This window comes from Anas platyrhynchos, chromosome 2, assembly GCF_047663525.1.
Source record: "Anas platyrhynchos isolate ZD024472 breed Pekin duck chromosome 2, IASCAAS_PekinDuck_T2T, whole genome shotgun sequence".
Lineage (NCBI taxonomy): Eukaryota > Metazoa > Chordata > Aves > Anseriformes > Anatidae > Anas > Anas platyrhynchos.
The window spans coordinates 150,594,621-150,607,758 of NC_092588.1; the positions used below are offsets into that span (position 1 = coordinate 150,594,621).

Genomic DNA, 13,138 nt, shown 5'->3' on the forward strand with positions numbered 1-13,138 from the left:
GAGGGTGGTTGCACACTGGAACAGGCTCCCCAGGGACATAGTCACTGCACCAAACCTGTCTGAATTTAAGAAGTGTTTGGACTGTGCGCTTAGTCACATGGTCTAAAATTTTGGGTAGACCAGTGTGGAGCCAGGAGCTGGACTCGATGATCCTTACAGGTCCCTTCCAACTCGGGATATTCTGTGATCCTATGAAAGTTGTAGCAATGCAGTGATTCTTAAAGCAATCACAGAATTTCTAGGTTGGAAAAGACCTCAAGATCATCGAGTCCAACCTCTGACCTAACACTAACAAGTCCTCCACTAAATCATATCCCTAAGCTCTATATCTAAACGTCTTTTAAAGACCTCCAGGGATGGTGACTCCACCACTTCCCTGGGCAGCCCGTTCCAATGCCTAACAACCCTTCTGGTAAAGAAGTTCTTCCTAACATCCAACGTAAAACTCCCGTTACCTACCCAATGTTACCTATTTGGATGGAAACAACTGTTTGCTTTGGTAAAGCAAACTCACCAAGACACATCTTCTACTACATCATCTACTATTTATAGTGCGTCCTAGATTTATAGTTTTAGTGCATACTTTAATACGAGATCTACTCGCAAACCCAGAAACGAAGAAAATTGACTTAAAACACCTCCTTCCCCCTTCCTGGGCGCGCAGCCGCCATTTTCCCCCAGCCCCGTCCCCTCCCTCAGACCCCGCCCCCGTTTGCCCGTTGCCCCTCCCTCCCTGGGGCGGTTGCGGGCGGGGCCGCGGCGCTGCGCGGTGACGCGGGGGGCGGTGCTGGCCTTCCTCCTCCTCCTGCTCCTCCTTCTCCTCCTCCTCCTCCTCCTCCTCCTCCTGCCCGAGCGCCGCAGCCCGCCCCCAGCACCGCCCGCCGGAGCCCCTCGGCCGTCCGGCAGGGCTCCGGGGAGCTAAGCAGCCCTGCCCCGGCCATGGTGGGCCGCCCGCCGCTGGGTGGGCAGGAGAAGCAGCAGCTGAGGCGGCAGGACGAGGGCGACGACGACGACGAGGAGGAGGAAGAAGAGGAGGCGGCGAGGCGGCCGCCATTCCGCGCGGGGGCCGCGGGGCTATGAAGGATGGAGGCGGACGAGGTGACGATCCGCGAGCAGAACTTCCACAGCCAAGTGCGGGAGTACACGGTACGCGCCGCGCCCCTCACCGCCATGTGTGTACCCCCCCCCCCCCAAACCCGGCTCCCATCGTCGTCCCTTCAGGGTCCCGACCCCCGGCTGCCTGCCCCGATCCGGTGGTCTCTGTGTCCCCCAATTTTAGGGGTCTCCCTGCTTTCTTCTCCCCCAATTCGGGGGTCTCCTCAGCCTCCTAGGGTCAAGTGCAGTGCTGCACCTTGGGTGCAGGTGGGGAGGACTCTTGTGGCTTCCTCCCAGGACTGCCTGGCCCTTGTTATAAGGATTCTTTGGAGCCCACGGAGATGTTTTTGTGGGGCTCGTCTCTCTCCTGCTTGTGGGAGAGAGGTGGCTTTGGTTGGCCACTTACCGTCGTAATGCCGCTGGGTTAATTGCATGCACGGTGCAGTTACCTCTGGGTGAGCAAGGGGAGACTCCTCGGATGAAGGATATCGTTTCATAACTTAGCTCTGAATAATTTTCAGCTATGTCAGGAGGCAGTCTTAAATATCGCAGTTAACAGGGTCAGGTAGGCCTATAGCAAGGGTGTTTGACAACAGAGATTTGACTGGGTCCCTGTGTGTGAATTTCTTTTCTGTATCTTCAGAATCCATATGTTAAAACCTTTCTTTTGCTGAGGTATTATACTGCCAGGATATTTTTTTTTCTTAAGAGTACAAATCACATCTCTGTGAAGAGAGCTGAAAATTCTACTTTGCTGGAGTTTTTCTTGACTTTTGCATGAGTGGGTGTGGGGTATGTCATGAGAACCATGACTAGTGGAGGGGCATCGAAGGAATAATATCCTGCTGTAAAGAAGTATTTAAATATTTTCCTAATGCCTTCTGTACAATGAAGAGAAATATATATACATCATCATGCAGCTCTCCTGGATGTTAGGACCCATCTTTTCCCCACTGTCCGTTTTTCCATTTGTAGGTCTTTGTGCCCTAAGCATCTCCTACTTTTGTCCCCCGGGGTCTTGTTCTGATGTATCATGTGCTACATATTGTGGTTTTGTACCTAGTGAAGATGCACAACCAAATTCTTTAAATCTAATAAACTCTACTAAATTCTTAAAGAACTAACTAACCTATACTGTAACTACTTCTCTAAAGTTTTGCAGTCCCTCTGAGAGTAGTTAGTAATTCTTCCTATTGGTATATCCATCATGTAAGACATCAAGAACATGTATTGTAGAGGTGCAGTGTTGCTTTACGTGGACAATGAAGGCAGAATAGTCAATAAAAACTTGCCCTTCAGACTATGCTTGGATATGATGACTGGCCATCTATGTTATTGTTTAGTTGGTAAGGATAGCAATAACAATTTTCCCTTTAATACATGTGCTAGTACAGTTGTGTTCTTGCCTTTCATGTATGTGTATAATATAAAAAGTATGTTTATGTATATTCATTTATGGATATGAAGCCCACAGGGTTTTAGGAGTGCATTGACTGCTGCCATCCACAGCTGAGCATGCAGCCTTCTTGCAGTGCTCACGCAGCTGCAGGAGCATATTGCAAGAATCCTTGTTGCGTGGCCTCCTGTTGCTCTTGTCATCAGCCTAAGTGCCACCAAGCACCCAGAGCATGTTGTTTAGGTGTACCATGATGTTAACATCCCCAACAATTAGTTCTGCCCTCGCTGGTCACGAAGTTGCACAGTGAGTATCCTCTCCTCAGAGAGAGGTGCATGAGGCTCTCATTCCAGCTGCAGGTGGGGTAGGAGCACTTGAGTGGTAAACAAAAGGAGTTAGTTTTTTTTTTCCACAGCATTACAAGAACTGTATATGCCTGTTCATAGAAATAAATCAGGCTTATGGAATCTGTTAGTGTCTTTGGGGCTCTAGTTGTGTGGCACCGTCTGTACTGGAAGCTGAAATTCATGAGAGAAGGGAGATCAGCTTGATGTGGCTGAAAAGAAAACCCTGTTCTCTTTTGTTTTGCAAATTTTATTCTTCTCCTTTGAATGGTTATAGAATTTCTAGATTGTGTGTCCTGAAGGATTCCTAAAGGCATGCTAAGCTGAACTTCAGTGTGACGTGATGATTGATTTCTGGTAAATCTATCTTCTGAGTGGGCAGGCGAATAAGTTTCTATAAAGTTTTGGTGTGTAACAAAACCCAAAGGCTTGTTACCCTTCTGCTGGTGGCACTCACCTCTTTTTCTGTAGGTGCCAACTTTGGATAATTTCACCACTGAAAGAGAAAAGTTTCTGACGTTTATAGATTGAGCAAGATTAACGAAAGACTTTAAAAGCCTTTTGTCCGCTTTCAAGCTGACTATCTGTGGTTTAATGCAGAAAATTCAGGCCCATTCACCTCCAGGCCTCCTGTTTGGCATGTGAGGGTGGTGTCTGGTTTTACAAGAGTGTCCCCGTTTGCAAGAACAGAACCTGCCTTGTGTTTTGTTGCTTCATGAGATGATCCCTTACTAGCAGGAGGCGAATTCTCTAATCTGGTTTCAGCACAGCTCCTCAGGCGTGAATCAGCTGGGTCAAGGGCCTGGTGGTTGCTAAATGTAGGAGCACGTGCCGTGTTTGGTCAGCATTCATGTGCAAGTCTTGTAGTACGTGTGAAGGCCAGGTGATGCTCTGTGATTGCATGCTACTGCTGTTTTGTACACCTATTTATTTTGCCTTTCTTAATCCTTTGATCCGTTTCTGGTTTGCTGAGATCTTGCACATCTATGGAAGATGCTTAATCTCTTGGGGAATTTCTTTTCCCTTGTGTCCTGATGGTCTGTCTGTTTAACATAATGAAAGTGTTCCACTTGCTGCTAGCATTGCTGTGAAATGTTTATTTCAGGCTCAAATGAAATAAGCACAGTGGTGCAGGCTTTGTGCTCCTCTGGCTTTACTTTTTCCTATGCTCCTTTGTTCCTCTTTGAGTCTTCTATCCTGCACTGTCAGTTTATATACTTGTAAATTTAGATGTACTTCTTGATTTTGTGCTTCTATTTACAAAACGTAGGACTTCCAGTTTATAAAAATACATCTCCTCTTAGAGGCTTCCTTGGCAAAATAAATAGCGTGCTCATGTTTATGGTGTGTGGGGAAAACTGCGGAAGAAAACAACTTGGTGACCGTGAAATTATTAGTTGGAAAGCATGATATGTGTGGAAATGACTTAATAGGACACGAGGGAAAACAAACAAGCCCAAAGTCCTGGCAGAATCAGTTCCAGCACAAAAGTGCTGTTTTAATGGTTTCGTGCAAGTTAAGGCAGACACTGAAATAGGGTAATGTGTGTCTTTAGGTAGAGTGGCAGATGCTTCCCTTCCCAAGGGCTGTTATAGGAGTGTAGTTTTCAGCTACCATGTAGTTGGAGAAACTTTGTTTCTCTGCTTCTAAATGTACTTCCCTCTGTTTGGGAGTTCTGGCTTTTTTTTTTTTTTTTTTTTTTTTTTTTAAAAATAAACCTTACTCCTTGAGCATCTATTTTATTTCAGCTATATTATGGGTGTTTTCTTGCTGCAGGTGATCCGATGGTTGTTTAACAGGGAGAAAAAGCAATCTGAATATAAAAATAACTTCCAGCAGTTTACAAAGAAACTCTTTTTTTTAAAGTGTAGTGACAGTGTCAGTGGCTTCCATTTCTGTTTCTGTCTCCACACTACCAGCACTAGCTTGTTTTCCTCCCTTGGCTTCTCTTTGCACCTTTGTAATCCTGTTGTATTTTGGGGTCAAGAGATGTCTGGGATTCCTCTTCCTCCCGAGCTGGCCTGTGGCTCCTGCTGGCGTTTGTCCCTGTTGGCTGCAAGGTGAGCGAACTGATTAGGGCACTGTGGTCCCGCTGGGAGCACACCCTATTGTTCCTGACCCCGTTCTGCCTCCTTGAGCTTGGGCCCCAGGCAGTGCTCGCAGAGCGCTGCTTCTGCCAGGAGTGATGGTGTTCTGAGCGCGGGCCAGGAAGGAAATGCTGACTAGAAGCACTGGTAATTTTTAAGATCAACGTTTTACAAATAACTCATGTTTGTGTGTTCTGTAAAATGTCTCCTCGTTTCACAGCCATGCAGGGGACGCGTGCCAGCAGGAACCACGCTACGCTTCGTATAGGAGAAGAATCCTAAAGTTTATGCAAGTTTATCTTTTATTCAATAACACGTCTTTCTTCTTTTATCTGTGCTCTGAAAATTTCAGGAGTAATTTATATCTTAAACTGCCTCTTGTATCTCCAAGATAATTTTGCTTAGGTTTCTCAGTATTGCCTCTTTTCCAAAACATTCCAAAAAAAAAACCAACAAACCCAACCTGTAACAACGGATAAAGCATTGCTTGTTGTATTGACGTGAGGTACGAGGCAGAAGATTGCACATAACATAACTACAATGTTGCCAACACTCTTTATAAGTATTATCTTAAAAATATACCCTTACTTGTAAACACGGGTGCTGTTCTGTTGGTGAAGCAGTGAGTCATCTCCTGGCTGCTGGTACCAAAGCGCAGCGCTGGTGGCTCCATCTGGAATCAATAGGCATCTCTCACCACTTGGCTCAGGCAAGCGGATGGAGATATGCTTATTTTCAAAACAACAACTTTTTGCAGAGTTCCACTTTTTCCGTTTATGTGAAAGAAACATGAAAGACCCAAGTGTAACAAGTTGCTGTTAGTTACAGGTCAACATAATTCTTCTTCAATGCTAGCGTGTCTGTTTGTAGCAGTGGTTGGCCAAAAGGCAGACACATTTCAGGGAAGGTGCAGGCAGCTGTTAAAGAAAACTTAGATTACAAAATAATTCAAGAAATGTTGTGTCTGGGAAACATAAACTTGATAAGGTCAAGGTGCAGGCAGGATTTGAGACAAAGTTAAGAGATGGTGAAAGAACAGGCAGCAAACAAAGATCACAAGACCCCACCAAATTGTTCCAAAACTGGGTTGTGTTTGGGTAGCTGGCGGTGTGATAGGTGGAGTGGATGAGATGGCAGATGTCACTGGGGGAAAGCCGCGTTGGCGTGAATGTCTCTTGCAAGTCTAAGAGCCTCTGGAGAGACACCAGGAGGTGGAGGGCTGGATGGTGGGCACACTAGCAGAGGGGGTGGTGGAAGTGGGAGTCAGGGGAGAGCCAGAAGCATGCTCCTAGGGAAACTACAGTAAGCAAGGGAGTTCAGTTGTGATGTAGCTGGGAATTTGGGTTGGGGAAAACCCAAACAAAACAATCTAAACAAAACACTTCATTCAGTGGATGTTTACTGCTTTTATTTGAAGGCTGTAAGTGCTTATTCTTTTTTTTTTCATGTGTAGTGTTTTCCCTTCCTTGTCTTTTTACTCTTCCTCTGCTTGATTTTGTAGTTACCCTCATTTAGGAGGGCAGGGGTAACTCTTGGTAAGAAAATCTTAACTTCTGCAATGTTCTTTACTCTTTACAGCTCCTGTGAAGGCTCCTTGTAAACATATCCTTCTGTCTAGGGACAGACTTCTAGGTAACTATTAACGTGCAGGATTTTGCGTAACTTGTCCTGTGGGAGCAGGAGAGCCTTTGAACATCCTGATTGTCATTTGCTTTTATGCATCTAACAATCAACAGCCTTGGTTGGTGCATCACTGTAAAAACGAAGCGTGCAGCAAGGTGGAGATGACCTGGAAAAAGTTAGTGTTGTACCCTCCTTGTTAGTCATTCGTGGGACAAGTGGGGAATCGCCTCCTGCCTTCAGCGGCTTTGATCTGTTGTTCTTTGGGGCCCAGTTAGCTCTCATGAAGCTGGTGACAGAACTCACACTGATGTTTCATCAGCTTGCTGTTGAATATATCTCGTTGTGTTGCTTAGCTGCGTCCCCCTCGAGGCTTCTAGTTGCTTGCCTAGCTGAAAAAGGTGAAAGTTGGTTCAAACTGCAGTCAGTGGGGATGCAGGACACCCCAGTGCTTTGTCTGGTTTCAATATTTGGGCACTTTGATAATAATTTGGCTTTGTAAATATTGTGATTATAGCATTATTCAACAGCACTCTGTTGCAGTTCATTTATTTCCATCTCACGTAGCTCCTTCCAGCAAGCAGCACGTGTATAGGTGGCACTGAAGTCTGTCATGACTGAGTTGAACATAGAGAAGAAGGAAGTAGCATCCTTCACTTGCTCCCTGTTACCTCCAATGTGTGGCTCCTTCTGTTTTTTATTTGTGATCTTAAGTGTCTGGTTATGCTTGGATTATCTTCTTTTTTTTTTCCATTACCCAATCATACTTTCTATTTTAATGTACTTAGCTGATAGGAAGGATTAATGACTTGGTGTTGAATTTGACGAAAGCAGTATGTCTAAAATGTTTGCGGAGTTTAAAACAGATACTTACGTAAATGTCCGGTTTGTTTGGAGAAGAGAATCTGTGTAACTGGTGAGAATGATGAAAATGTACAAGTATTGCGGTTTAAAAATGGCCTTGGTTTGGGGGTGGGAAAAGTTGAGATGTGCTACTTAAATTCTATGGTATGTATAAGAAGGAAAAAGCAAGAATTTTTGAGTTTAGAGGAGAAAATTCACTAGCTCAATCTCCAAAGATACAGTTTGCCCTAATATTGGCCAAAGAAGCTGGCTTAATGCAAACAAATTGTTAAACAAGTTTATATGAATGAGAATCCTGAGTTTATTTTTTCCAGATAAGAATTTTCAGTGGACTGATTCTGTGAAGTTTTAATGTGACTGGCTGCGAAATGTTGGATAATGCCTTTATTCAGGGCCAGGAAACTTTGCATGACCTAGGTTGGTGCTATCGGTGTTAATTCTAGGGGGTGTTTTAAGTCCTACACTAATGCTGAAAAATATTCTTGAGTCTGATTTTAATGGTGCTGGTGTAGCCTGTCCAGGCCAAAGAAACATGACTTGGGGTCACTTTTCTAGGGTTTCCAAGTGTATTACTGGCTACAGAACTGGTAGCCTGAACAACGGTGTCTTGGGTCTTTTGGTGAGACTCGTGAAATATTGTTCCTCTTTTTACCCAGCAGCATAAAGACATTCCCATTAGGTATGTAAAAGTGAACATAAAGCTAACAAATTGATAGATTAACCTGAGTTCTTCCCTTAGTTTGAAGAGGGGTTCTGCTGCAGACAAAGGTAGCATGAAGTTAAGTGTGTAATGCCCAGAAAGAGCCTTCCAAAGGGTTGTATTGGCTGGTTTTGTCTTCAGCTGAGCAGTATTCCTAGCACACAATGCCTGAAAAAAATCCAGAAGCACTGTTAGATCCTGAAACTTTCCCTAGGTGAGCAACTCCAGACACCCATCCTCTTAACCACTATTTGCTCATGGGCACCAAGAAAAGAAGGGTGGGCCGACCTCTTGTATGGCCAGAGGAGACCATATAGGTAGGGCAAGTTGTAGGTTTAGGGTGTTAATTGGTAAAATTCATCTGTGATCATAACACACGTTTGACACTTCTCTCTTAATTTTGAAATTTGCACATCACACTAAGTGTTGAAGGCTGTCTGGCTGAATTAGACTGAACTAATATAACTACAGAGCACAGAGCTTAAGAATAGTTACCTTCATCTGAGGAAAAATAGGTCATCGCGAGCAGATACTGTGAATGCCAAGGTCAAACTAAGAGCAGAGCTAAAAGTTTTAGTTTTCTTTAGTCTGTATTATTTGTTGTAGGTAACCTATTGATGACCCTTGCAACCAGCCGTGGAGCTCAGTGCTTCCTTTTTGGATGTCGGTGGGATAATGGAGTTCCTAGAAATAGACCAAGGCTGTTTGTCTCCACCTGTGCTTTCCTGCTCTTCGTCCTTGCCATCCTTTCCAGGTGGAAGCAGATGCCAAGTGCAACAGCAGGAAGATGCTTTTCAGCTGCTGCAGGGTGTTTTAATGAACAATAACAGAGTAACAGCAAGAGAGTAGTAAGTGTATGTGGTGCTATATTAAGTTTTTATGTTACAGAGATTAAAACTCAAAGTACAGCACTGCTACTTTTCTATAGGTAGTAATCAGTCAGCAAAACCACTGCCAGTTCTGTTTTCAACCATTAAATGTGTTCTTAGGTATGTTTTACAGCGGTGTTACACAGCGCCTTCTGCTTTTTCTTTCTTGCTCTGCTTTCTTCTATTCAGGGAAGAGGACGTGCTCTGTGAAGCAGCAGCTAGAAGTGAAGATGCTATTGTGTCCGTAGCCTTTTTCTTGCATGTCCTTTGCATAGAAATGCTGGTGGGTGTAATAACAGTAGCTTTTTTATTTTTAATTCTGGCATAGTCACTACTTTTAAAGTTATTTTCTACACTTCCACAGTTTTTTCAGAGCTTCTTGATTTTTCATGTCAAAGATAGCATAGTAAAACACTGTCCTGTCTGTTTTGCTTCTCCAGACTTGCTGTGCTTACTCTAAATGCTAATTACATGGGAAGAAGTGATCAGTTGTCCAATCGGATGCTTTTCTAGAGACAAGCTTAAATGTGTGAAATCAAATTTGCCAAAGCCTGTGAGGTTTTGCTACAGAATACTTCTGTGGTGGTTCCTTACTGTTAAAAGCTAGAGCTGTGTGAGGTATTTAGCTTTTTCATAGCAGGAGGGCATTGCTGGCAGCTTTACAGGGGGGCTGTGCTTAAACAAATACTTTGAAACACATTCAAGTGGAGAAAGATATAAATTATGAGGTGCCAACACTTCTCACAGTGTTCATTCGTTCAGGGTAGCAGAAAGGAAGGCTGACTGTGCCCCAGCCCCCTGTTTGAAGCAGGGTCTGCTATGAGATGATGTTTGCTCAGGGCTTTATCTGGATGAGACCGGCTTACTCGGTGCTTTATCTGGCTGGCTCCTGAAAACTTCCAGGGACAGAGATGGCACAACCTTGCTGGGCAGCCTGTTCCACTGGCCCCGTATAGAAACTTTTCTTTATCTCCAGTCTCATCCTTGGCCATGCAGCAATGTCAGGAGCTCAGTTCTACTGCCTTAATGACAGGTACCTAATGGCAGGACCCTAAAGCTTTGCTGTGTTCATGGGGAACAAACTGAGGTCCCTCAGCCTGCCAGCACGGGGCAGGCTTTTCAGTCCTCAGACCACTTTGGGCTCATCCTGCTGTAATTTCCAGCGGCTTTCCTACATGGGAGGCTCGTAACTGGATGTGATCCCCTGAATGCTGACTAGAGAGGGGCAATTACTTCCCACGATTATTGGCTTTGCTCCTGGTAATGTCGCCCAGGATGCTGTTGGGGGGCTTTGCCAGGGTGCACTGCTCTGCAGTTACTGGGTAATTTCTGCGTGAAGTAGCTTTGTGCTTTTTTCTTTCTTGTTACGCTTCCAGCACAACTGGGGTGGATACAGTGCATTATGTACAGACCGTCTCTAAAGAAGCTGTCGGTCTTTCTTTGCACAGAACCACAACTCTTCAGATGCACACGCTAATTGCAGTGGGGAATAGCATCCGTGTTCTGTGGATCAGGGAGAGGAGGGGGAAACCCTGGTGTATTTCGAGCACGTTCTGTCTTACAGAGAATGTGTACCTCTAGCGCTCGCAACAGCAGATGATGCTTTATTAATCCACGGCATGAACTTCAGTGCCAAAGTTTTAAAGGTCATCAACACGGACAAATTAATGTCAGCTGATCTTTAATAGCTGTCAGGGGGATAAGCACAAGGTAACTTGTGTTAGTTCAGACCTTTGTTTGTGTTTAATGTGAGGCTCTCCAGTGCCAGCGCCTCAGACATGCACGGTTACAAACTGGAATGCGTGGAGTTGATCTCCAGCTCCATCCTCACAGGAGCTGAGCTGCCTGGGACGGATCCAGAAGTATGAGACTGGTGGGGCTGGATACAAGATACTTAGGAATGCAGTGCATCCCCAGAAGTAGCTTCTCTTGGTGTGTCCTATTTGTAACCTCAGCAGGCAAAACAGCACATCCTTTCCCAAATGAAGATGAATTCCACGGGAAGATGTTTCTTTTGCTTGTCCGACCAGAGGTTGTGTTTCTTCCATGCAAAGAGATTAAATAAATTACATGCTTGATGTCAAAAAATCTTCTTAGTGTGCCACCTGCTAAAAGGGAGCCCCTAAATGTAGCACGGATTTCACAGGCTTTGTTTTCAGCTGCTGGGTGGTGTTTGAAAATAATACTAATAAAAAAAGAAATGATTTGCATAACTGTTTCTAACCATAAATTCTCACACTCCTCTTTTTTTTTTTCCTTTATATTTTGATGCAGCTGGCCAAACAAGGACTCAGGGTAGTTCCCCTCTAATGTAAAAGCATCGGTTTGAAGCAGCATTTTAGGAGCAGTCTGACTATAGCAACAGATCTATGATTGCTTTGCCCTTCTCTAAAGTTAAAATGAATTTAAGGAAATAAACTTTAAAGTTTTTTTTATTCAATGCAATATGAGGGAGTGTCAGAAATCCTGATTAATCACACCTGTGTACACTTATTGCGGTGTCTTCACTTTCCCCTCAAGTCTGGAAGAGCTTAATCTGTGCTCCAGTGGAAAAGCAATTGTGGAAAATTTGGGGTTACGAGGAATGTAACTTGGACCAGGTCTGTTGCATCTGCAGCATCCTTACCTGTTGTCAGATCTTATTGCAGGGGTGAGTGATGGCATAAAACAATGCTTTTTGGTTGGAAACAGGGCTTGCAGTATGATTAGGATTTAACAGAATATTCCAATATTAGCTTACACATATCACTGTCACACATAATAGTTATGGTTTTTAGATGTTTTTTTAAAGGATATAGGTTCTTCTTTCACTGGAGATACCAATGTATTTGTCTTTTTAGAATAGTGTCTTATTGTACTATGACTACCTGGATGCTTTTTAATACCTTTGATTAGAAATAAAAGTTAACAGTTGGTTTAGGACACTAAAAACTTCTTTATATGTGGATAATCATATTCTGAACCTTTTTAAAGATAAAAAAGAGTTGCTAGGATATGTTTTTTGAAGACACCTGATTATTGTTAAACTTCTGCATATGCCAAGGGCTATATATCCAGATAACATGTAGAAAGGTATTATATAAACTGGGGTAGAGCTGTCAAGTGAATTAGAAGCTGGTTGTAGGGTACATGATGATAGGTGCTTGGACAAATCTGCTATTTGGTTCCTTCAGGTATCAGTATTAACATCTGTCTTGCTCAACTATAATGAAAATGATGTAAAAGATGTGGCTGTTAGCATGCTACTGATTCTTTGGGATGTCTAGGTAATGCAATAGATGGCTGGGTTGCTATAGAAAGGACTGGCTTACCCTGATATAAAGGCAGTGTAAAATTAAGGTGTGGTTTCTAAAAGGAAAAAAGAAACATGTTTATTCACCTTAATCCTGAAAACAGGTTTCTGCCATCTCTTGAACTGCTCAAGTGGAAGCAACTGGGGGGGACAGCATGGATGGGTTTGGTGATCGGAGGAAAACTAATGTGACTCTCGGGTGAACAGGTTAAAGTACGTTAAGTAACGAAGGGATGGCTTAGTGCTGTTACATACAGCCACGGGACTGACTGTACCTGGAGTGCTGCATACAAGCCCAGTCATCATAATTAAGAAACATGAACTGAGACGAGAACAAGTACAAACAAGGGCCGTGTTTTCATTGCAGTACAAAAATATCACAAAACAAAGAGCAGCGTGAGGAGTAAGAGCCCAGGATTGCAGTGTGACAGGACAGTGGAGTCTATTCTCTGGCTTTCATGGGCAACACATTCCTTTTCCCCAGCTTAACTAAAAATAGTTAGGATGCTGGCTTTTGCTGCTCCCTTTAGAAGGCTATTCGGGACACATGGATACTCACACTTTGGGATCACAGCTTGCACTGAGTATAAACCAAGACCAAAGGCACATTTGAGTTTGCTTAGTGATTTGTTTCGATTACTGTGAAGAAATTTTAGTTTCTGAATACTCTTTTCTTATTAAATTCCTAAAGCTTTCACTGATTAGAATTTACTTCTTTATTCATTAAAAAAGCGTTTATTAGTGAAGATACATATTTTTTATTCAATATTTGCAATGATACAATCGTTCTCAATTCTGACAGAAGTCGGATGATAATTACACCAAGATATATGGTTACACGTTACTGCTGACTTGCAAAGTAGGTGTCACC

The 13,138-nt window shown here is 43.6% G+C and overlaps 1 protein-coding gene across 2 annotated transcripts in view; it reads left to right on the plus strand.

Moving 5' to 3' along the window:
- The first annotated feature begins 859 nt into the window (after positions 1-859).
- The window catches only part of LMBR1 (limb development membrane protein 1), a 67,822-nt gene continuing 55,543 nt past the window's right edge, over positions 860-13,138 (plus strand). The window contains exon 1 of one of the 2 annotated variants that reach the window (XM_027450438.3): positions 860-1,146. In XM_027450438.3, coding sequence (XP_027306239.1) covers positions 1,084-1,146 — 63 coding nt within the window. In that variant the 5' untranslated portion in view covers positions 860-1,083. The remainder of the gene's footprint in view (positions 1,147-13,138) is intronic. The other variant, XM_072033836.1, reaches the window with a different exon arrangement.